General features: G+C 37.4%; 1 protein-coding gene across 4 annotated transcripts in view; it reads right to left on the bottom strand.

Moving 5' to 3' along the window:
* The window catches only part of CAMSAP2 (calmodulin regulated spectrin associated protein family member 2), a 116,529-nt gene that overhangs the window by 40,006 nt on the left and 49,678 nt on the right, over nucleotides 1–26,845 (bottom strand). For all 4 annotated transcript variants that reach the window (XM_039227511.1, XM_039227508.1, XM_039227509.1 and 1 more), the window contains exon 3: nucleotides 11,744–11,905. In XM_039227511.1, the coding sequence (XP_039083442.1) occupies nucleotides 11,744–11,905 (162 nt within the window). The remainder of the gene's footprint in view (nucleotides 1–11,743; nucleotides 11,906–26,845) is intronic.

The raw sequence follows: 26,845 nt of genomic DNA, 5'->3' as shown, positions 1-26,845 counted from the left end.
AACATGACAATAAAATAACATGCACCTTAAAATGCCTGTGGTCAGGTTTCTGATGTCAAATATCAGTACCATTCAAATGAGAAAGTTTCATTTTCCCAGCCAGAAAAAAGTATTTTATAAGTGTTTTATTTGATATTCTGAAATTAATTCATTAATTTATTAAATATTTGTTGAGCACGTAGTATATGTCAGGAACTGTTTAGAGGGCTAGAAAAAAAAAGGTACAATAACTTCTAATTTTAATGCTTAGGAAACAAAAAAACTTTGTTTTTTAATAAAAATTTTATAATCTCTTTTAGGACTAGTAAATGAAAATTATTTTCCCTAAAATTAATGTTTTCTCATCATCAGAAAACACCAGAATGGGCACCTGGGTGGCTCAGTCAGTTCAGTGCCTCACTCTTGATTTTAGCTAAGGTCATGATCTCAGGATCTTGGGATCAAGCCCCACATCAGGCTCCACAGAGACAGCATGGAGTCTCCTTAAGATCATCTCTCTCTCTCTCTCTCTCTCTCTCTCTCTCTCTCTCTTCCCCTCCCTCCCTCCCTCCCTCCCCCGCCCTCCACCCTTCTCCTGGCTTGCACTCTAAGAAAAACAAACACTTTAAGGTTTTTTATTCAAATGGCATAAAGCATTTATTTATTTTTTTAATTTTCATTTCAATTCCAGCATAGGTAACATACAGCATTACTAGTATATAGCTTATACTAGTTTCAGGTGTACAATACAGTGATTCAACAATTCTATACATTATTCCATGTTCATCAAGACAAATATACTTCTTTTTTTTTTTTTTTTTGAGAGAGAGAGAGGGAGGGAGGGAGCGGGGGAGAGACGGAGAGAGAATCCCAAGCAGGCTTCACACTGTGAGCACACAGCCCAATGTGAGGCTTAATTTCAAGAACTGTGAGATCATGACCTGAGCCAAAATCAAGGATCAGACATTTAATCATATGAGTCATCCAGGCGCCCCAAGGTAAGTATACTCTTAATCCCCTTCACCTATTTCACCCATCCCCTTTTCCCCCCTGATAACAATCTACTTGTTGTCTACAGTTAACAGTCTGTTTTTTGGTTTGTCTCCTTTTATCTTCTTTGTTTATTCTGTGTCTTAAATTCCACATGTGAGTGAAATCATATGGTATTTTCTCTGACTTATTTCACTTAGTATTATACTTTCCAGATCTGTGTTGTTGTGAATGGCATGATTTCCTTTTTTTAATGACTGAATAATATTCTAGTGTGTGTCTATTTTCCACATAATAGAAAACTCTTTGAATCAAGTTCTTAATCTGTGATTTCACAGACATGTCCCTGAATCATGAGTGGGTTGGAGTGCAGTCATAACATCACAACAGCTAAATTCGATGAAAAAATTTTGCATATGAGAACTTTTTTGGGAGAAGGTTTATCTCCTATCAGATTATTCTAACAGTCCATAATCCAAAAAAGTTAAGAAACAGTCTATGTAGAGTATAAAATATTTCTTAAGAATTGTTTAAACAATTCTGGATTTTAAGCTAATAATTTTAAGGTCACTCTAGTAATAATAAAGTTCAAATTTATTAATTATGGCACTCTGGAAAACATCAATGCCATTATCAACCACTATAACTCTAAACTAAATCAATAATTTTCTGAACTCTCCTATTGCCTAAAATTCAATTCAGTGGCTAAAAACAAATAGGGAATTTTAATTTATGATGAATTTAATTAACAATAGTCACTCTACCCATGATATTTCTAAGGGGTTCTAAGGAATTTAACAGATTTATTTTGGTATGTGAATCTGCAGCATTCTAAATTTCCTAGTTGATCCCTTAGATCATCAGTTTGGTTAAATAAAACATAATAGACAGTAGAATTAGAAAAGACCTAGGTCTTATTCAAAATCTACACTTCTACAAGCTGTGACCTTAATAATTTCTTGATACCTCTGAGCCTTAGATGCTAGTTTGAATAAAAGCTATTTCATAAAGCTGTTTAGGATATTATGGCTCTAAAATGGTCCCCATTGATCCCCAGGATCATTTACTTCTAACCAACAGAACACAACTAAGGTGATGGGATATCACTTCAGAGGTCAAGTTACAGAACGTTCCAATTTCCATCTGCTAGCCCATGCTCTTGCTGGCTCTGATGAAGCAAGCTGCCAAGCTGTGAGCTGCCCTGTGGAGAGGCCCACATGGCAAGAAACTGCCAACCTTGCCTCCAGCCCAGAGACCATAAGAAACTGGGGCCCTCAATCCAACTGCCTGCACTGAACCCTGCCGACAACCACATGAACTTGGAAGTGGATCCTTCTGTAGTCATGCTCTCAGATAACACTACAGGCCTGGCCAATGCCTCGACTGCAACCTGGTCAGACTCTGAAAGAAAGGATGCAGGGGAGCAGGGTCTGGATCCACGACCCACAGAAACTGATAATAATAAGTAAGTAATTAACTAAATAAGTAACTGAGATAACAGAGAACAAGAGAGATTTAAAATACACCGAGTAAAGTACATGAAACATAGCACATGCTCCATAGATAGAAACTACACCCACTGCTTATAAACAATATATCCCCAAAGCAATACCAGATAGTTAAATCTCTTAACAAACCTTAATAAAATACTTTACACTGATGTAATGGTAAAAATCATCCTAAATACCAAAATCATGATTATAAGAAAAGCTTACATGTTGATAATTCATTAACTTTCATAATAGGGAGAATAAAAGAAAACTATAAGACATGTTGCAGACATGACAGGACATGCTACTTAACCTACTCGGGTCCCCAAAAGAGTGAAATGAAATAATTAGTTTATTATTATAATAATTAGCTTATTAATAATTAGTCAGTTCCCAGATGCTGGCGAGAAAGTGCTACCACTGAAGCTGAATCATGATATTTTTTTTGTGCGACTGAAGGAGAAAAGTTAAAGGGATGTGACGTATCAGAGAGCTCATCATGACCTAGCAGTAGGTCACCATCTGAACAAGTTTTGAGGACTAATGAACTAGAGAACAAGAAACAATATTTGGCTTTAGCAATATGAATTAGGTAAAAATAAATCAGTTAAGATGATATATTAAATTTAAAATATCCATTAATTTAAAAACATACACTTTTAGATTTATTTTATTATATATATATATATATATTTTAGTTTTTTTTAATTTAATTTCAAGTGAGTTAACAGAGTGTAGTTTTGGCTTCAGGGGCAGAACCCAGTGACTCATCTCTTATACGTATGACACCCAGGGCTCATCCCCAAAAGTGCCCTCTTTAATGCTCATCACCCATTTAACCCATCCCCGCCTCCCCTGCCCCTCCAGCAATCCTCAGCTTGTTCTGCTGAGGGAAGCCTGGCTGGCTCAGTTGATACAGCGTGCAACTCTTGATCTGGGGATTGCGAGTTCCAGCCCCATGATGGGTGTATAGATTCCTTTAAAATTTTTTTTTTAATTTAAAATACAAATAGTAATGTGTATCCTTGCCTTAGTGTAAGTCTACAGTTACTTGATGTTTTACCTTCCTCCTGAAAAATACAAAAACCTTAGAAAGGCTTTAAATCAAATCACCTCCTCCCATATCCATGCTTTTTCATCCAGAGTTGTAGTTTTCTTCTTATGGGCCTCAAAATAAAACATTATGATATTTTTATAATACTTTAGATTTACACATATGTATAACAATTCTGATTTTTATCATTGCTTCCTACAACCCACCTCTTTCTTCTAGGTTCAACTTCTTTCTTACTGAATTACAATCTTTTAGTAGCTCTTTCTGCAAAGGTGAGTAATAAACTGCCTTTCTTTGTTTGGACAATCTTGATTTTACCTATAATGTGAATAAAAGGTCTAGAACCCTAGGTTCATTATTATTTTTTACTCAGCACTTTGAATGTAGACTTTGCCACACTTCTTCTGACTGCAAATATTACTGTTGAGAAGGCTACTGTAGTCTAACTGCCATTCCTTTAAGAGGCTCTGTCTTTTATTTCTGGAGTTCTGCAGATTTATTACCATACACTGTCAGTGTGGATTTAATGTATCCTGGTTGGAACTCATTGTGATTCCTAATGTGAAACTTTGTATCTTCCAACTGTTGTAGAAAATTTTGTATTTCCTCAAATATATTCTCTCTCCCCCTACTTCTCTCTGGTAATCTCTTTTTGGAATTTCAATTAGGCCTACAGACATATCTATTAATCTTTATTTCATATATTCCAGCTCATCTCTCTGGGCTTCATTCTGGGTAATTTCCTCTCGGTTAAGTAATTCCCTCTTTTAACTACGTCTAATCTTCTATTTTAAACTTTTGATTTTCAATGACCAACATTTTTCATTTCTGAAGTTATTTTGGTTACTCTTCCATTATGTCCCCATGGTGCCTTATTCTTTCCTGTAGTTTTTATTCTGTGTTTTATTTTCAGTCATTTAAACATTTTTATACTCTTTTTCAGACTGTCATTCTCTGAAGTTCTTGCATGTGTTTCATAATTTCGGATTATCACTTCTTTAGAATTTGCAGTGAAGATTCTCCCTCCCCCACTGCCTGAAAGACTCAAGCCTATGGGTGTGGAGGTGAGCTTTCAGAGTATTTTTAAATTTGTTTCTCTAGCAGCTTCCAGAAAGATTATTCCTGGTCTGGTACTAGTATTTTGTTAATTTGTTGCCTTCTCCCTTTTATCTTGATCATCGGGATCATCTTCCTACATGTTCAGTTTAGGAGCCCTTTTGCCCAGACCTCGAGGGAGACTCATAATCAGCCTAAGATAATCATGATAGCCTCATTCTTCTTGCTAAAAGCTGGTATAGGTACAAGCATGAGAACCAGTCTTAGTCAATGGAAACTCCTGGTGGGAGGACCATCTGAGGGCAAGTTTTCCTTGTAAACAGAAGAGTCTAGAAGACCTTCTCATCTTTGCTAGTCACTACTGTGACTGGGTATGATCCCTGGAATCCCTGGTGCCATTATGCAACCACAAATGGAAAAATCATACAGAATTAAGAATAACAGGATAGAAAAGATGGAAAGCCCCTATATTCTTGTTGATGTTGTTGGGTCCCTAAATTAACTAACCCTGGGTATGACCTATTTCCAGATATGTTGTTATGTGAGATAATAAATCCTTTATGCCACTTGTAGTTGGGTCTTCTGGCACTTAAAAGCATGGTGGATCCACTCCCTTTCACTGAGGATACAGCTTTCTGGGTATCTTTGTGGGTCTAAAGACAGAGCGCAGTTTAACTTCCCACAGCAGGCAAATCCAAGGCCTCGCCTTGGGTCCAACTGACTCTAAAACTCAAGGCTATGCTTGGTAGTCCAGTGAGCAAGCCACCAAAACTTCCAGGCCCCACTTGTTTCTGGCACCTGAGAACTTCCTTTTCTTTCTTTAAAGCTCACCTCTGTAATATAAAGTTCTCTAATTACATTTTATTAAACATATCTCTAGGCGTTTATAACCAGGAGAGCTGTATTCTTAATCCAACATGTTGCCAAAATCTCTAACATTTTCTGCCTTGGTAATGTATATGCTATAAGGCAGTTTTATAACTTAAATGCATCTTGAAGCATTCTGATCAATTTATCAATTGTGTGGCGGGGAGAGTTAGGTGGAGGGAGGTGATAGGACTAAAACCTGGGAAAGTTTATAAATTTTTCTGTTTTTTTGGGGGGGGGTATTGTGTGTGTGTGCTTTCTATTCTTTTATTTTTTAAGGCAAAAAAGAAATACTTTCTAACTCATTGTCATATAGTTGCAACTGAGCTATCAGTTTGGAAATGTCTTCATGATTTCTTAAAAAAATTTTATCCAATTCTGTTCAAAAAGCAGATTGGTCATATATTAATACTTTAAACCATTATTCATTCTTTCATTTATTCACACATTCAACAGCTATCTACTACATGCTAGTTATGTATCAGTCATTGTATTAAGAGGCTAGGGATACAATGATACATAAATCCAGAGTGGTCCCTATCCTCACAGGACCAAAAAAAAAAAAGGGGGGGGGGCAAGAGACTGCCCCACCCCAAAACAGGCAATTTATTAGAAGAGCTGTAAATAAATAAAAAGATAAGAAGAAAATAAAGGGGATGAGGGGTACCTATTTTAGGAAGGCTGGGTATGTCAGACAAGGCCTCCATGAGAGGTAACATAAGCGGAGACCTAAAATTGAGAAGCTGGCCATGATAAAAATAGAAAAAAGAGCATTCCAGACAGAGAATAAACAATATAAGCAAAGGCCTTGGTGGGGAGATTTGGTATGTTTGAAGAACTGAGAAAACAGTATGGCTGACACATGGTGAGGAAAGGAGGGGTTACAAGATGAAACCAGAAAGCGAGGTAGAGCCAAATAATATTAAGGTTTATGTGTCATAACTTCTGGGTACCCCTGCATCAGTCAGTCATTTAGTAGAATCTTGTCTTCTGTGATCTTGCTTGCTTTTAAGTTCAAATTCATTTTCTGCCAATCATGCTATTTTAGCCATCCTATTCCTACTTTTCTATGATAGGTTTTTTTTATACCTATGGGTGTATTATTCAGAAAAAAATGGCAACTGGGTTAGGGTGACCCAAAATAAGAGGCAAAAAGAACAAAGGCGTACTAAATCTGAGAGGCCAGAATGAAGTCATGATGAGAAAATAAGTAACAAAGCTGGTAGTTGTAGACTGGAGCAAGGAAAAATATACAAGGAGGTTCGGGTTGAATCAAATGGTTTCAACCTTTATCTCAAAACTGAATAGGGTGGGTATGGCTGCATAAAGGTGCTGAACATTCTTAATTAAGTGATTTCTTTTTCCTTCTATAGATTCCCAAAGTTCTAACATGCCTAGCTTAATTCTGCAGCTTTACCTACCTCTTATTTATTAAACATCACTTCTCTGCCAAACACTGCACTAGTCCAGGCACCAAGACTGGAAAAGAAAAGATGGGCATTGTACCTGTCCTCACAAATATTATCCTACTTAGATTTCTTTCCAAGTGTTCTTTCTTTTAATATTTATTCATTTTTGAGAGAGCGCACACAAGCGCACAAATGGGAGGGGCAGAGAAAGAGACACACACACAGAATCTGAAGCAGGCTCCAGGCTCTAAGCTGTCAGCACAGAGCCTGAAGGGGGGCCTGAACCCACAAATTAGAGATCACGACCTGAGCTGAAGCTGGACACTTAACTGACTGAGCCACCCAGGTGTCCCAAGATTATCCTAGTTTGTTCAAGCGATTACGCAAATTACAAACTCTTGAAAGTGCTATGACGTAAAGAAGTGTTATAGCAGAAAATGAGACTCAACACGTGCCTACTTCAGATAAGGCTGTGAGGAAAAAGTGCTGTCTAAACTGAGAAATGACATGGGCGCCTGGGTGGCTCAGTCAGTTAAGTGTTTGCTGATTTTGGCTCAGGTCATGATCTCACTGTTTGTGAGATAGAGCCCCACATGGGAATCTGCATGGACAGCATGAAGGCTACTTGAAATCCTCTCTCCCTGCCCCTCCCCTCCTTCTTCTCTCTCAAAACAAATAAACATTAAAAACATCAATAAACTGAGAGAGTGTGCCTGGGTGCCTCAGCCAGTTAAGTGTCTGACTCCTGATTTTGGCTCAGGTCATGATCTCATGGAATGTGAGTTTGAGCCCCACACTGGGCTCTGTGCTGACAGGGCGAAGACTGCTTAGGATTCTCTCTCCCTCTCTCTCTACCCCACCCCCTATTCTCGTTCGCTCTCTCTTTCTCAAAATAAATAAATAAATAAATAAATAAATAAATAGGCATTTATAAACAGAGAAATGATGGAATGGAAGCCATGCTTGAAATGATGGAATGGAAGCTCAACTGGGAGATGAGCTGCTTAGGAACAGGAGACATCATGCTCAAAGGCCCTCTGGTGAGGCAGACAACTGGAATGAAGTGAGTGAAATGTGAAAGGAGAGCAGTGGCCCTGAGCTGAGGATGGAGAAGTATATAGGATCAGATTCAATGGTACACTGTAGGCAATGGTGCATTCTACACTTTAAGTGTAAAATGAAGCCCCTAAGGGTTTTAACAAAGGAATGACATGATTCAAGTTATACTGTAAAAAGATATTCTGAGAGTTTTGGTTCTGGTAACAGTGGAATAGCATGTATCACACTAAGCTTCCCAGAATAATTATAAGATAAAAAAGCAACTGTTGATGGTACTGGGGAGCAACCAAAAGCAGATAGAAATGGGAAAGGATGTGACCTTTGAAAGGAAAGAATATGCTGAGTGAAATGTATGTTTTCCGATGGCTTTCCCTCAATCCACACAATGCACAGTGGATAGAACCAAGCAGAAAACTAGTGCTGGATTGAGGAACTGAGGGAGAAATTGGAGACTGTCAGAATGGCTGGATACTGAGGAAGAATATCCTGGAAAAGAAGGAATCACTACTGAGGGAGACCCCGTTTGCACATCTAAACTGCCCTCAAATCCTTGGCTGAGGCCTGAACTATGCATGTGTAGGAAAGACTCTGAACAGTCAAGGGTGGAGGGGGTGGGGGACAAATGCTGGGAGGCTGAAGAAGCTACCTGCTGTGGGGGGGATGGTGTCGCACTTGAACCCCACACCCAAGTAAACACCTTGGGTTCTCCACTGAAGCTTTAGAAGGGTCACACATGATTTAGAAGTAAAGACTGAATTTTAGAGGTGTACAGAGAAGTATTCATTGGATTCGTCAAAATGGCCAACTTCCAAACCAACTCGGGAGCAACCACAGTAGAGGAATGGGGATGGGAGCAAGAGCAGAGAAGGCCAGTGAATGAGGAAATAGCTCTTTGGAGAGGTTCTGTGTATGGAGGGATGGGGTTGCACCTGGATGGGGAAGTTTTATCGGGATGGGAAACACGGGAATTAAGTCTGTATTCTTGTAAGAATGGTCCAATGGAGAGAAGTGGATGATGCAGGAGTGAGGGAACAACAGTGTGGTCCACAGACCATCAGCATTAGTGGCACCAGAGCTTCTTAAAAACGTAGACTCTTCACCCCAATCTGAGACCCTGCCTTTTAATAAGTTCCCAGGGGAACTTACGCACATGAAAGCATGACAAGAACTGAAGCAGAGGAACAATGACCATGACAAGAGATGAAAACAGAGTAATAAGCAATGAGAAAATGGCCTTTGACAGAAAAGGGGGTCACTTTCTCCACTTTAATAGCAGGAAAGAAAGACGATGAATACTGATGTGGAAAGGTTTACAGATTTGGTAGCAAAAAGAGAAAATTCCCACCTGAAGATTTCCCATCTCTGGCCTCAAAACAAGGATGAGGCAAGGTCCTCAACTGGCAGTAACAGACGGTGGGTTATGGAGGTCTGAGGATTAGAGAAGAAAGGATAAAATAATCCTGAAGTGTGGGAAAGTGAGCTTCTTAGCGACACACTTTTTGGCCTGGCACTAAGCACTGAGTGTCCATTTGAAGTCTGTACTTATAAGTTCAAAGTGAAACTAGCTTCCTTGTGTAAATTTCCCCAGCAATATTTATATCCATAGGTGCACCCTAGAGAGAAGGCAGATAACTGAGCTCAACCAGGGTTTTGTCATGTAAATCACAGGGAGAGAAAAGGAGGCAGAATAATTGACAGTGTTTGCAAGAATCTGGTTCAAAAAAGAGAACTGTTAACTGAGACTATAAGAATTAACAGACTCAATGGTTTGGAACTTATGATGAAGCCAAACACTGTTAATGGTAGGGGGTATGAGAGTACATGAAGGAATTATTTAAGAATGAGATGTCTGTGGGATGCCTGGGTGGCTCAGTCGTTGAGCGTCCAACTCTTAATTTCAGCTTAGGTCCTGGTCTCACAGCCATTAGATCAAGCCCCTCCATGCTCAGCACAGAGCCTGCTTAAGATTCTCTCCCTCTGCCCCTCTCCCTGCTTACACTCTAAAATTAAAAAAAAAAAAAAANAAAAAAAAAAAAAAAAAAAAAAAAAAAAAAAAAGGAAAAGGAAAAAAAAATGACATGTTTACAGTAAGGATGTTTACATCCTGATGACTGTCCATACCTAAGGAGGAAGAAATAAAGGAACTCCAGGGGCAGAGTATTAAATGGGCTTTCTAGACGGATACTGATGATGATGATAAATGCAGTTTTTTACATTTAGCTTCTTGTTATGCAAGTATTCAAGGAAGGATACCTGAAAGTACAATTTCTTGATCTGCTCAGGTCTGGTTCATGGGTAAGATTTCAGTTTTTCTGGAGTGATAGTTGCAAACGAACGCAAATCAGGAGGAATTAATTACTCATTTTGGCAAAGGGAGTAATAAACTGACAATTTAAGCATCTTCAGAGCACAGATAACTAATCACAGTTCCATAAAAATGTCCAAGAGAAATCTACAATCAATACAATCTTTTGCAACTCAGTCAAGCAAACCTAAGAATCACAGACTAGGAAATAGGAGAAAATTACTTCATTATTAGATTCAAAAAATACTTACTGAATACCCACAGGGTATAGAATACCGACTCTGAGTGCTGGAAATGTTATAATAATCTGATATAAACTAATCATTATTAAATGTAATTATAGATATTGCAGAATAATAAATTTATTTACACCATTTTAACAGATTTTTTTAAATCAAAAGGTAATGGGAAATTTCAAGTAACATAACTTTAGCTTTCAATTTGATTTAAAACAAAAACAGAAATGGAGTGTGGCTCAGTCTGTTCAGGAGGCTATAACAGAAATAATCATAGAATAGGTGGCTTATAAACAACAGAAATGTATGTCTCCTAGTTCTAGGTGCAGGGAATTCCAAGATCAAGGGACCAGCAGATCCAGTGTTTGGTGAGGGCCTGCTTCCTGGCCATCTTCTTGCTGTGACCTCACATGGCAGAAGGAGCAAGGGAGCCTCCTGAGGCCTCTTTTATGTGGGCATTAACCCCATTAATGAGGGCTATGACCTAATCACCTTCCAGGGCCCCACTTCCTAATACCATCACGTTGGGGGTTAAGATTTCAACATAAGAGGGGCGCCTGGGTGGCTTAGTCGGTTAAGCGTCCGACTTTCGCTTAGGTCATGATCTCGCAGTTCGTGGATTCGAGCCCCGCATCGGGCTCTGTGCTGACTGCCAGCTCAGAGCCTGGAGCCTGTTTCAGTCTGTGACTCCCTCTCTCTCTGACCCTCCCCTGCTCACGCTGTCTCTCTCTCTCTCTCTCTCCTAGAAATAAATAAAACATTAAAAAAAAAAATTAAAAAAAAAAAAAAGATTTCAACATAAGAGGGGCACCTGGGTAGCTTAGTCAGTTGAGCATCCGACTTCAGCTCAGGTCATGATCTCCCATTTCAGGAGTTCAAGCCCCGCATCAGGCTTGCTGCTGCCTGCACAGAGCCCATCTCAGATCCTCTGTCCTCCCTCTCTCAAAAATGAATAAACTTTAAATGGTGGGGGAAAGGGAGAGAGGCAAACCATGAGAGACTCTTGAATGCTGACAAAAACTGAGGACTGATGGATGTGGGGGGGGGCGGGGGGATGGGCATGGAGGAGGGCACTTGTGGGGATGAGCACTGGGTGTTATGTGGAAACTAATTTGACAATAAACTGTAAAAAAAAAAAAGTTTGAAAACAAAACAAAACAAAACTTTAAAAAAATATTTCAAAATAAGAATTCTGGGCAGATAAAACCTGTAATCTATAGCAGAGTGGCAATGCATAATTAAAGATTTCACTTTTCTGGTTAGGAGACACATTTTTACTCAAGTGAGTATATTCCTACCTTATTTATCCAGTACATGACTGCATCCTCAATATCATAGGGCAGATCTGTGGCTTGAAAAAAGGCTGAATACTGTTGAGCACACGCAATTACTTTCTCTATACTGACCATCTCTACGGTATAAGCCATCATTAGGGTATCTATCATGGCCAAATGAGCACTCTGCAAATATAAAACAAGAACACATAGTTTAAAAATTACACTTAGAAACTGCTATTTATATATTTTAAAATATTAATAACAATTCCTAATAAAAAGTAACAGAACTAAAGACTACAGAAGACAAGCCTTATTAAGAAAGCACAAAGGAGAGATGAGCTAACTGAACCAAACTAATTTATCACTGAAATAATTATTGAGGATCTATAAGATGCTCATTATCTTCTATTCAGGGAATGTTCCTTTTCCTGTCTTTCCTATTTTTGATAATGTTGTAATCATGTACCCAGCAATACAATTTACAAACTTCAGAGGCATCTCTATGCTCTTTCCTCAAGCTTCATATCCACACAGCAGAAGTTTATAGATCCTACTTCTAAAATGTGTCTCAAATCTGCCTCCTCCTGTCTCTGACTGCCACAGCTCTTGGTGCAGACCATCAGTATTTCTTACACTTGAACAAGGCAAAGGACTCTCTAACTGATTGATTCTCCTGGCTCCAGCTTCTTCCTCATGCTATTCATCCAGTAACCCAAGACTTCCAATCCTTCCTATGCCTTCCTTTTTTGAGTTGTGTGTGTTTGCTTGTTTTTAAATACACAAGTGTTGTTACATGGTGACACTTAAATGTTCCAAACATTACAAAATACATTAAGTAGAAATTAACCCTTCCAGTCCTCTTCACCTAGCAATGTGTACGGTTTGGTATGTATTCTTACCAAAAAAATTTAATGCACACCAAATAAATAAACATTTACATTGTTTCCTGTTCGCTGGCATTATAAACAATGCTACAACATTGTATTTCTCCAGGGATAATTCTTCACTGTGGGGCTACTGGAACGAAGAGCAATCATGTTTTAAGTTTTCATAGATAACCACTAATCTCCCCAGAAAGTTTGCAGCAACATTTATCTCCCACCAAGAATGTTATCACTGTGCCTGTTTCCCCAAATTTTTTTGCCAATATTTGGTACCATTCACTTTTTATCATATGTATCAGTCTGAAAGGTTAATTTAAAAAAAAAAAAAAAACCACTCTTGTTCGATTCTGAATAATGATGAGCATCTTTTTCAACGTTAAGCAACCAATTTCTTTTTTTCCCTTGGAAAACTGCCTGTTCACATCTTTTGCCTATTTCTCTCTTTGAGATGTTCATCTTTCTTTATTTCTTGATTTGTAAGCGCTCTTTACATATTAAATATATTAGCTCTATGTCATTCAGATAGCAAATACATTTTCCTAGTGTACCTTTGGATTTTCAGCTTTATTGGAGTATAGTTAGTTACAGAGAAGTTCTAAATATATACTTGGTAAAATCTGTCAATCTCACTATTCTCCTTTATGGCTTAGAATATACCCCATGTTTACAAAAAATTTCCTTACCCCAAGAATATGGAAATACTGTCCTCTGTTTTTTTAATTACTTTAAATCTATCTAAAATTTGCTTTTGAAGATGTTATAAACTAGGGACTAGCTATTTTTCCAAATCAGAGATTTCATTATATCACATTCTCTCATGAAGTCTACCTCATTTACTTTATAATACAGTCTAAATTCCTTAACAGAGGTAAAGTACTTTAACAGCTAGTCCCTACCTATCACACTAGCCTTTCAACTTACCATGTCCTTCCCCTAATCCACACTCCTTTCAAAACAGCCAGAGATGACTGCTATTCCCCAAATCTGTCACCAGTTTTCAAGTTTCCATGCCCTTTCTGTTGTCTTCCTCCATACAATCTAAACTAAGTCTTGACATTGGCCTGATTGTTACCTTCATTCTAAAGGCATTTTCTAATTGACTTTCCAATCAAAATGACTCATTTTTCCTACAGAATGAGTAAAGTTTCCTCCAAAATAATGTTTGTACTTGCATTAAATTCTGACTTATCTCAAGTAAGGCATAGGCACTGGTATTTTTAAAAGCTCCCCAGAAGTCAGGGCTGAGAATCACTGACTTCTCTCATCATAGTACAGTTACTGTATACAACACTGTTTCCCTAGTTAGACAGTAAGACACTTGAGGGCAAGGACATTATCTCAGTTATAGTCATACTTCCTACACCTAATATGGTTCCTGGCAACTAGCAAGAGCTGACGAAAGTTACAAAGAAGGAAAGAAGCTAGTCTCGGGGTCACCATAAGGAATGAAGAGCAAGTTTTACACTGGAGCTTAAGAAATTGGTTTTGACTAGGAGGCGGTAGACTAGCCTATCAAAAGCTTAGCACTCTTTATAGAAAGACAGACACTTTATCTTAACAACAATCATACAACGAATAGTTACTCCTACTTATTCAGTCTAACTTAGGTACCAGATACTGTGCTAAGTACATCATCAATATATTAGTTCTTTCATTTCAAATCTTTTCTGAAATAAAGCTGGAGATAATATACTCTTTGTATAACCCTCACAACTCTCTAAAGGAAATATTTACATGTTTTATATGTGGGGAAGCTGAAGTTCGGACAGTTAAATAGTTTGCTCAAACCTAATGGGCTTTTTCTATTCTGTCATGTAGTTGGCAGAAATTAAGTTATTTACTTGGGCAAGAAATAGGTTTCGGAAATAATACATAAATATCTTTTCCAGACTGTTACTGCCCAGGTTGCCCAGTGATTCCTTCAGACTCGAAGTGACACACTGTATCACTTCTAGCACTTCCTTTAGCTCAAGTCATTTATTCGTATGTGTCCTCTCTGTCCAACTCTGGCCCTAGAAAGCAGAAGTTATACCTTTCTCATCTTTGCTCCTAGCACAATGTTTTAAGGAAGAAGCTCTTAGAAATCAGTATATGGTAGCCTTAGAAAGCATCATTCTTTTGAACAAAAATGTGGGAAAACATTTCAAGAGCCATAAAACTATTCATGTACTCTTTATCAAGATGTTTTTCTCTTGACAATTTATTCCACAGATACAATTTGAGAGGAAAAAACAGCTATGTGAAAGAAAGTGACTGTTACAGTATTATACATAACAAAAAGAAAGGAAACAGTGTTACAACCATAGTAAGTCCTTTATGGTATCCTAAACTATTTAACAATAGGGATATGCATGATACAATACTGAGTGGGGGAAAAAACCACACTGTACCATATTAATGTTAAAGATATATATACACACACCCCTATATATACACATACATATATGCATATACATACAAGCATGGATATATACATACACAAGACAGGAAAGGAAAAGGTGCAAATAACTTACTTAGACACTACCTTGTTATAGTATGCAAAACATACATATAAAATCTAGTTTACTTCAAAAATTAGGGTAAACACTAAGTATAATTAGTAATACATTTTCAAAACAAAAACATTTTCTCATTATCCTTATAGTTATTTCTATATGATATTCACCCACTTTTTTAAACTAAAAACTTTCACATTTTAGTCTGACTTTTTTTACCCTTTAACTTTACAATATGAGGTAGAAATAAATTGAAAATTATGTAAAACAGAAAGTATATACATAATGAATCTAGAAAAGATCAGTAGTAAAATAAAACACTAATAATAAACTCTAGGCCACAATCGATAGAGTAATTTATATCTCTAAATAAAACACACCTATTTAATTTCTTACCTAAAGAGTTAAGATCAGAAATAATAACAACTACAACTAACCCAGAGTATTATTTGCCATGTAAGATTTTCAGCATGCAGTGTTTTCAGCATTTGTATTAAACTTATTTAATACAACAACCCTGTGAGGGGGATGATTATTATACCTATTTTACAGATGAGAAAACTGTGTAACCTGTTCAAGGTTACTCAGCAAGGAGGTAGTGATGTAGGGATTCAAACCTAGAGGCCTGGCTCTAGAGCCCATAACCATCCCACATCCACACTGCACACTCATCCCAATGCCTCTCTGAGGCTGCGTATTGCAGTAGGAGGCAAGACAGAAGCTTGCAACTGCAAAAGTTGTATACTGAGGTCACCGGGGGACAGAGCAGAATATGCCATCCAAGAGCAGCAGTATAAAGACTGCTTACCGAATAAAAAGCAGTTCCAATGAAAAAGGAAAGGATACAGAATTCCACTGAATTTATTTAACAGAGCTTAAAGTATCATACAAAGGCCAACATTAGGTTCTAGATCTGTGTTATAAAAATTGTATTTTTGTTACCTCCCATCAGTGGACTCCGCACAAAACAAGTTACATTTATGTATTAGAAATTAAAGTTAATGCTATTACACAGAGGCGCCTGGGTGGCTCAGCTGGTTGAGCATCCGCCCTTTGATTTCCACTCTGGTCATGGTCCTGGGGTCATAAGATGGAGCCCTGTGTGAAGCCTGCTTGGGATTTTCTCTCCCTCCCTCTGCCCCTCTCCCCTACTCTCATTCTCATTCTCTCTCTCTCTCAAAAAGGAAAAAAAAAATTAAAGGGGCACCTGGGTGGCTCAGTTGGTTAAGCGCCCAACTCTTGATAGCAGCACAGGTTGTGATCTCATATTTTGGTGAGATTAAGCCCTGCATCAGACTCTGTGCAGAGCCTGCTTGGGATTCTCTCTGTCTCTCTCCCTCTCCGTCTCTCTCTCTCCCTCCACCCCCTTCCCTACTCTCTCTCTCAAAAATAAACATTTTTTTTAATATTAAAAAAGCTATTAAATAAGGAAGAGCATTTAAGTGTTATAGGTGAGAAATTTGTTAGTCTCAAAAATTAGTAAGATTTAAATTCTAGTATTGCATGTCTTTTATTATTCTTGTATCACAGATTTAGACATGGAACTTAGAAAAATTCCTAAAAAGAATTCAGGTCTTGGCCTGCTATGGTATGGTGGCTATAGCACCTACCATGTCCAAGTAGTCCTAGAGGGACACAGGAAGGAGCCATGGTTTAATAAATCAATCATGAACATGAAGTATTTGAATCGTTCTGCTAAAATGATATGCACAGCCTATACACATCAGACTGGGATTTGTCAGAGTTAATTCCAATTCAGAAAATTATACTTTAGGGGCGCCTGGGGGCTCAATTGGTTCAGTATCCGGCTTCGGCTCAGGTCATGATCTCATGGTTCGTGGGTTTGAGCCACGTCGGGCTCTGTGCTGACAGCTAGTTCAGAGCCTGGAACCTGTTTTGGATTCTGTATCTCCCTCTCTCTCTGACCCTCCCCTGCTCATGCTGTCTCTCTCTCTCTCAGAAATAAAACATTTAAAAAATTTAAAAAATAAATAAAAAGAAAATTATACTTTACATATCATTTATTTATAAAATAAGTTTACTGTAAACTTCATTCATCTTTAATTAACATGGAGACAGATGTAAAATAGTACTTAATAACCCTACTGAGATACCACTACACATCCATTAGGAAGGCTATAATTTAAAAATCAGGTAATAACAATTGTTGGCAAGAATGTGGAGAAATCAGAACTCCTATACACTGCTGGTGAAAATGTAAAATGAGGTAGCCACTGTGCAAAAACAGTTTGGCAATTCTTCAAAAAGTGAAACAAAGAGTTACCATTTGATCCCATTATTCTACTTTTAGGCATATATATCCAAGAGAAATGAAACTATATCTCCACACAAAAGCTGTTCACAGATACTGTAATAGCCAATAAGGTAGAAACAACCCAAATGTATATCAACTGATGAATGAATACACAAAATATATATATTCCGTACAATGGAATACAATTCACCAATAAAAAAAAGAATGATATGTACAATACAGATGAACCTTGAAGACAATATGCTAAGTAATAGATGCCAATCACACACACAAAAAAATACATATTATATTATTCCATTTATATGAAATGTCCAGAATGGACAAATATATAGAGGTAGAAAGTAATTAAGTAGATGCTTCCTCAAGGTTCAGGGGTGGGGGGGAGGGAGATAGGATGGGTGACAGTAAAGGGTGTTAAGTTAAATAGATGCTTAGGTCTCTTTTCAGAGTGATGAAAGTTTTTTTTTTAATTGTGGAAATGCCTGCACAAGTCTGAATATAGTAAAAACCACTGCACTGTACACTTCCAAATGGGTGAATTATAGGGTATGACAATTATATAATACAAGCTGTTGCCAAAATGAAAAAACAGATTAATTTCTGAGGCTCTCCTCCCACTTTTTCAGCATAAATACTCCATAAATCACCATTTATGGCTCTAAGTAAGCCATTATCCATGTGTTTGCAAAGTATCTATATAAATATTTCATTCAAGGTGAAAGGCGATTTATTTTTCTAGGTAGTGAAGTATTTTAGTATTTTAAGGAATGTCTAAGAAAGATCATAAATGATCACCTTTAAAAATAAACTATATGTATTTTACCTAGATTAGTTAGAGCCATAAGAAATTGAAAATAAAAATCAGCAAAAGGAAAAGAGAACTTAACATATTTACTTTTCTTTTATCATTAATATATAGCTATTTCCTGCTTAAAAGTATGCAGAATGCAAACTTATGGAAATAAGCACATTATCTTTAATAATATCTAAATAATATCTAATACTTCATTGTTTAGAAAAATAAATCACCCTTCAAACTTGAAGTAGCTAGAATCTTAGAGATAGATTTCTATAGTTGATATGAAAACTGAAATTTCCCATAAAAAAATTTATGCTTCCAATCATAATGTCTATCCTCTGGTATAAGGAAATCTTCACATAACAAAAATCCATCCTATCAAAAGTGGGTTGATCCCAAGAGCAAAAAGCACTAGCCTTAAAAACAAGTCAGGAATATACATTGACCAACAAAGATTTTCATTGTAACCTACAGGAGAGTTAGAGCACTGCTGTTCCTGACAGACTGGTGGTGTACTCAAGCTGCATTAAATATGGTCAGGACCAGAGAGTGCCACTGCTGCTCTGCTATCACCAGATGGAGTGGTGAAAATGGAGGCACTGCCAAGGGAGATGACGTCCATGGGATTCAAAATACCCCTCTCATGCGAGTCAGCATTAACTCTGCCTAAATTTAACAAATATAGCCCAGAACAAAACAGCTGAGCGTTCTCTTTAATCTGTTTCTACAAAGGTAGTAGGGGCATCTGGTCTATATTCTGTCATTTACATTTGGTGAATTGGACAATCACAGTACCCAATGGAGAACTATTTTCAAGATCACTTAAATCAAACTGATACTTAGCTTTACTGCAAAAGAATATATACAAAAAACAGTACAGCTCAAATATCTATCAAAAGCCCCTGACCAATGAAGGATATTATGTGTCCTGAGCAGTTCCATCAACTTCATCTGGAATAAGTTTAACCTCTAACAGCAAGTGTACTTTAAATGAGGTTCTGCTGGGTGGACTCATAAAGGAACAGCATACTAGTAGTCAAATAAATATGGCAAACAAAGGAAATAGTTTACAGCAGTGGTTCCAAATCTGGCTGATGATCAAAAAATTACAAATTCCCTAGCCCAAACCTTAGAGATGGTGGTTCCTTTGATCCCCAAAGAGGTCCAAGAAGAGCATCTTAACTGGAATCTTGCCTCCAACAGTCTCCACAGCCACAAGAAATTAACTTTCTACAGTGATCTCTAATCACAACATTCTTCTATAAGCAAAAGCCTTCCATGACTTCCTAGAGCCTACCAAAAACATCCAAAATTATTTGATCAATGAAGTTCTTCATGACCTTAAGATAATCACTCATCAGGTCTCATCTTTACTACATCTTATTTAAACCCTATGATCTAGTAGCAGAGATTAAGAGCAAGAGCTATTTAAGCAGAGTGACTGGGTTCAATCCAGACTCTGCCATCTACTATATGGTTTTGGGCAAAGTCTTCAATTTCTCTGTGCTTCAATATCCTCATCTGTAAAATTGGATGACAATAGTACAAGGCATTTCATGCTCTAAAAATAACACAGTTTTTGTCCAGAATCGGTTGGGGCGGACCACTCAAAAGCCATGCCACTTTGGAACCAGGAGGTAATCTGGACTGTATAAGCAGACAGCTCATCCTGGCTGGAAGCAGCCACCATATACACTGAAAAATGCACAAAAACAACTGTAGAAATGCTGCCAGCACTCTAACTACAGCATGGCTGGTGGATGGTGAGATACTGCTGAATCAGGTAGATCTCAGCCAGGAAAAGCCACATTAAGGTGGGCACAGGTGACAATGCAACTGTCCCTAGCCAAAGCTGCACTAGGCTGGGACACTCTTCTCTGGGAAGGAGTCCTGGGGGACAGGGGGGGAGGTAACTATTTTTTTAAGATTCAAATATGGAAGAACCCTATGGTTTCAGTTTTGAATTATAACCAGTAAGAACTCATGATTATATACATATATTTTTACCTTAACTTGAATAAAGGGCCTAGAAGCACTAACTACTAAAGTAGCAATAAATTCATCTGTGCTCAGATCTTGGTATCTAAATAACATTTCCCCATTAAAATAAAACTAAAGCTCTTTAGAAAATTGCTGATTCTAAGTCAGAGGACAAAAAAAAGTACAAAGTGAGCTTAGAATATACAGTTGTATCAAAAAGAAAAAAAATATTCAAAGACTGATGGCGAGATGTCAAAAGGTTATATAAGCCAGCTTGCACAGGTCTCCCACTGGCCAAATATGGGCCCACCTGGGTATAAAAAAGATTCATGACAAGGGCACCTGGGTGGCTCAGTCAGTTGAGCCTCCAACTTTGGCATAGATCATGATCTCAGAGTTTGTGGGTTGGAGTCCCACATTGGGCTCTCTGCTGTCAGTGCAAAGCCCGCTTTGGATCCTCTGTCTCCTCTCTCTTTCTGCCCCTACCTCATTCACGTTCTATCTCTCAAAAATGAACATTAAAAAAAACCATAAATGACAATATTGAATTATAATACAAGGAATTAAAAACAAAAAGAATCCATGAGTTCATGATGACAATCATTTAGGGAGAAAGAAAAGAGAAATCTCTTCTTTACTGAACAATGCCAAGTAAGAAATGTAAAAGGAATGACAGTATTTAAAAATCCCCATATTGCAACCACTGATGCTATAATTAGCTCAGCACAGATCAAGAGATGATGAAACCACTAGGTGGAGCATTGCTGGAAAACAATATGCAATCAACTCCACATAATGCTTCCTAACTACAAAAGAAAATATGGTCAAACTTAATATCACCAATAATGGGACCAACTGACTTGATATACCTCCTGATGAGATTCAGCTGAAAGTATACATCATCACCTATGTAGCATCCAGGCCTAAAACTTTTAATATGAATCTAATTAGGAGGAAACAATCAAACAAGTCAGGATTAGGGTATAGTCTACAAGCTAACTTGATTTCATTCTATGGAATATGAATGTCATGAAATAATAAAATAAGGTGGAGGGAGACAACTGTTCTAGACTTAAAGAGAACAAAAACACCTGACAGCAAAAATAAATGATCTTTGGTCCCTGGTTTGAAAAAGGAAAAGAAAAGGCTATAAAAAAAATTTTAGACACAATAATTGCACAAATAGAAATATGGACTATGTGTTATATAATATTATTGTAACATTTAATTTCTTGGTGTAATTATGGCACTGTGATTATGCAGAAAAATGTTCTTGTTTTCATAAGATTCTGAAATGACTGTGTGTGTGTGCATGCACGCACATGCACATGCGTGCACACACACTACCAGAGAGACATAGAGAGAGAGACAAAGGGAAGGAAAAGGAGGAGAGAAAATAAAGCAAATATGGCAGAATGTTAGTGTCAAATAGTTTTTAACTTTTTAGCAAAACAAAAGTTTAGAAAAAGTTAGAAGCAAACAAAACTCATTTCATTTTCCACAGAAATCAGTTAAGTATATTTTATACATACATCCTTATATATGCTATACCTAAGTCAGCTAACATCTAAAGACGAATTTACAGATCTTGTATTGATATTTTTATCCCAAAAAATTATGTTTATAGAGCAAGCTCTGAGTGACATCTGGCTAAAACTGGAGCTGCTAAAACATCCATAGAATAAGTTGTTTCTGCTTTACTTTTTTAAATCCTAGGTTATTGGTGGCTTTCTTCCCAAGCCATACCTCATAAGGAATGTATTTCAAATGTTTATTTGTTAAATAAAGAAGTCATTAGATGGGTACAGGAAAATACAAAGCCATAATGTAGTACTAATTAAGCAATACTTGCCAGTCTTGTTGCTACAATTAGATATAGTATCAGAGAAAGTTTCAATAAACCCAAAAGAAAAACAAGACAAAAGCAAGAAAAACAGCTTTAAAAATGAAATGCCTTCAACTGGGATTTCAAAACAAATATAAGCCACTTTACTGCAGCACATGGATTAAGCATCTTACTTCAACTCAGGCCATGATCTCACGGTTTGTGAGTTCAAGCCCCACATCAGGCTTCACACTGGCAACGCAGGGCCTGCTTGTGATTGTCTCTCTCTGCCTCTCTCCCACTTGCCTCTTTCTATATATAGCTCAAAATAATACTTAGGAAAAAACTTAAGCCGTTTTACTGATACTATAAACATAAAACGCAAGACACAAGTGTTTTTAGGTCACAAGGCGGTCCTGGCATCAGTAACATCCAAATGAAGCAGGTTTCTTTGCAGCAATCATTCCAAGACCAATTTGATTATTACGAAATTTTAGATCTGAAGTGAAAATAAGTTGTATTCCTTATAGCTCTTATATTGCTTCATCATATATAAGTAACCATTTTTTGTGAGAAGATATTCTAAGATTTATTCTCATCAACTTTCAAATATGCAACACAATATTTTTTTAAAGTATAACTGACATATAACCTTAAATTAGTATAATGTTAGCTATAGGTTGGTCATCTATGGCCCTTACTATGTTGAAGTATGTTCCTTCTATGCCCACTTTGTTCATAGTTTTTATCATGAATGGATGTTTAATTTTGTCAAATGCTTTTTTTTTTTTGCATGTATTGAGATAATTATATGATTTTTATACATTTTGCTTATGTGACATATCACACTGATTAATTTCCATATATTGAGCCATCCTTGCTTCCTGGGAATAAATCTTACTTGATTATGTCTTTATTTTATTTTTTATTTTGAGAGACAGAGAGCAAGCGGGGGAGGGGCAGAGAGAGTGGGAGACACAGAATCTGAAGCAGGCTCCAGGCTCCGAGTTCACAGCACAAGGCCCAACACAGGGCTTGAACTCACAGACTGTGAGATCATGACCTGAGCTGAAGTCGGACGCTTAACCGACTGAGCCACCCAGGGACTCCGCTGAATGATCCTTTTAATGTATTTTTTAATTTAGTTTGCTGATACTTAGTTGAGAATTTTAACATCCATGTTCATCAAGGATATGCATCTGTAATTTTTTTTTTCTTTTTCATTTTGGTAGTGTCTTTGGTTTTGGTATTGGAATAATGCTGACTTCATAGAATGAATTTGGAAGCAATTCTTCCACTTCTATTTTTTAGAACAGTTTGAAAAGGATAGGTGTTAACTCTTCTTTAAATGTTCAATAGAATTCACTTATAAAGCCATTTCACCCTAGACTTTTGTTGTAAGTAACCATTTCTTATACATAGAGGGGTGCCTGGGTGGCTCAGTCTGTTGTGTCTGACTCTTAATCTCAGTTCAGGTCATGATCTCGTGGTTCATGGAATGGAGCTCCGCATCAGGCTCTGTGGAGTGTGCTTGGGATTCTCTCTCTCTTTCCCTCTCTCTGCCCTTCACCTACTCACACACATGCTCTCTCTCATTTTTTCCTCTCAAAATAAATTTTTAATAAATTTTAAAAAACAAAAAGCTAAATATGTTACTTTGAATTAATTTGTATGCAAATATATTCTATTTTTTTAAAACCCTAGGAATAGAAGTCAGGTAATAAAAACCCATCATAATTACTAAAGCTTACTGATATTACAGATCACGTACTACATGAGATGCTTCACAAGCACTGGTCTATTTAATCTTCACAGTCACAGAAGGTAGACAATATTTGCATTCCTTAATACCAATAAAAAACCACAGCTTCCAGTTTTAGAACTAGTCCAAAGTCAAACAGCTAACTGTGCAAACCCGTTTGTCCTAACCTAGAGACAAAATACTCAATCACTACAATTGCGCCTCGCTGGCAGTGAAGCATTTGCCAAAAGACACTGAAACTATTTCTGCTCCTAACTGTAGCATTCCCTTTTAATCTTAAACATCTATTCTTCAAAAAACATTTTTGTAACTAATTTTTTATGTTGAGAAAACATGCAATCGTAGAAAACAACACAGAGATTCTGTGGACCCTTTACCCAGTTTCCCCGATGGTAACATCTTGCAAGCCCACAGTACAGTATCACAATCAGGATACTGACAATGATACAATGAAACTACAGAACCTTCCAACACCAGGATCCCGCCCTGCTGCCCTTTGCTGGCCACAGGTACTTACCTCCTGTCCTTCCCTCTCCTTAAGCCCTAACAACCATTAATCTGTTCCTCGTTTCCATAATTTTGTCATTTAAAGAATGTTACATAAGTGGATTCATCCAGTATGAAATTTTTTGGGTGGCTTTTGAAACAGCATAATTCTATGGAGATTCATGGAAACTACTGTATACATCAATTGTTTTGTTCCTTTTTTTTTTTTTTTTTTTTACTGCTGAGTAGTATTCCAATAATCCTCTTAAAACACTGACTTGAAGTTATAATACTCAACACTTTTATAAATGTAAACACATCAGTTTGAGCTACACATTAAACTATCTTACACTTTCAGAAGACTGCTAAATATATTAAACTGAAGTACTAAATTATTTCATATAATGGGTAGCTCAATTTTCCCAATTTACCTTTCCTATGAAGGTTTAAAGTTCTAACTAAAGTTTTCACTCTTAAAAGGAAGAATCCAAGCTACAGGCACAGTTAAAATAAAAAAAAATAGTGGGGCGCCTGGCTGACTCATTCCATGGAGTGTGCAATTCTTGACTGCAAGATCATGAGTTCAAGCCCCACACTGGGTGTGGAGCCTACTTAAAATAGTTTATTCTTGGTCACTATTAATTTAATTTTTAAACTAGTTCATACACAAAGTAAATGCCTTGGGGGGGGCAGTGTTCAGGAAAAGAAATAATCACAGGAGGCAGCTGCCCCAGAATACAGGAGAACACAGGAATAAGACCAGAACTATAAGACTTTCCTGTTTCAACTTGCAGTAATATTTCAAATTATCAAAGAAGTAGTAATATGAGACAGCCTACTCAGAGATATTCATATAAGCACAAATACACATGCAGGCATGTAGACACATACACGCAAACACATACAGAGTATGAGAGAGAGAAATGCCAAACCATAATCCTAAAAATGTTATTTAAAAATTTCACAAGTACTTGTTTGGCAATGAATAAAATACACATCTTCTTTACTGTGCTTTTAAATGTAATCATCAGTCAACTATTCCTTTTACTCATAAGAAGATTTTAAGCTAATTTCTATGCATTTCTTTAGTTTTTAGACAAAATATCACAATACCCAGAAAGTTCTCCCTGACCACTAATCCCTACTTCTGACTAGATTAGGTGCCCCTCTGATAGGTTCCACAGCACTTATCGGTAGCAGTTTCCAAGAAGTGCCTGCTTCTCCTTCCAGACTCCAAGTGTCTTAAAAGCAAAGAACGTGTTCCCATGATGAAGCTTGGTATTTATCACACATTAATGATCAACAGATAAGTTTGCTGAAAGAAGGAGTATGCATGAAACACATATTATAGCAATGACTAGAAGACTTAGAAACTAGCTCTTCCACGAATAAAATATGCTTGTCCATGGAACCCATTTTGATGGAAGCTATTTTTATTTTATATATACACACACATATTTCAATGTTTACTTACTTGAGAGAGAGCGAGTGAGTACCAGCAGGGGAGGGGGGAGGGAGGGAGAGAGAGAGAGAGAGAGAGAGAGAGAATATGAATGAATCTCAAGCACACTCCATGCCCAGCACAGGGCTTGATCTCACAACTGTGAGATCATGACCTGAACCAAAATCAAGAATCAGATGTTTGACTGAGCTACCCAGGCACCCCTTGATGGAGACTATTAATTGTTTTTAAATCAGGCACCTTAAGATATGATGCTATGCTTTTAAAAATAATTATTTAAAAAGAGAGTAAACCATCACTCTACCTAAATCCTCTACAACCAAGTCATTTTTCAGTCTAACATTCACCTTGCTAAAAACATTTTTAACTACACACAGAAGTAGCTAAAAGTTCAATATTTATCTGTAATAATATTGTGATTATTAGTCTTCCCACTCTTTCTTACTACCTCCTCTTCAGAGGAGGAGCTGAGTGATCTTTTTAAAACACAAACCAGGACACTTCTCCGAAGAGGACATCCAGATGGCCAACAGACACATGAAACGATGCTCAGCATCACTCATCATCAGGGAAATACAAATCAAAACCACACCGAGATACCACCTCACGCTGGTCAGAGTGGCTAAATGAACAAATCAGGAGACTGTAGATGCTGGCAAGGATGTGGAGAAATGGGCACCCTCCTACACTGTTGGTGGGAATGCAAACTGGTGCAGCCCCTCTAGAAAACAGTGTGCAGATTCCTCAAAAAATTAACAATAGAACTCCCCTATTACCCAGCAATAGCACTGCTAGGAATTTACCCAAGGGATACAGGAGTGCTAATGCAGAGGGGTATGTGTACCCCAGTGTTCATAGCGGCACTCTCAACAATAGCCAAAATGTGGAAAGAGCCTAAGTGTCCATCAACCGACGAATGGATCAAGAAGATATGGTTCATCTATATAATGGAATACTACATGGAAATGAGAAAGAATGAAATCTGGCCATTTGTAGCAACATGGATGGAACTCCAGGGTGTTATGCTAAGTGAAATAAGTCAGGCAGAGAAGGACAGATACCATATGTTTTCTGTTATGAGTAGAACAGGAGAAACTTAACAAAAGACTACGGGGGGAGGGGAAGGGGAAAGGGAAAAACAGAGTTGGGGAGAGG

The sequence above is a fragment of the Hyaena hyaena genome, unplaced genomic scaffold (genome assembly GCF_003009895.1).
Source record: "Hyaena hyaena isolate Hyena2069 unplaced genomic scaffold, ASM300989v1 scaffold_28, whole genome shotgun sequence".
Lineage (NCBI taxonomy): Eukaryota > Metazoa > Chordata > Mammalia > Carnivora > Hyaenidae > Hyaena > Hyaena hyaena.
The sequence above is the reverse complement of the archived record's forward strand: the minus strand, read 5'-3'. Positions and strand labels throughout refer to the sequence as shown.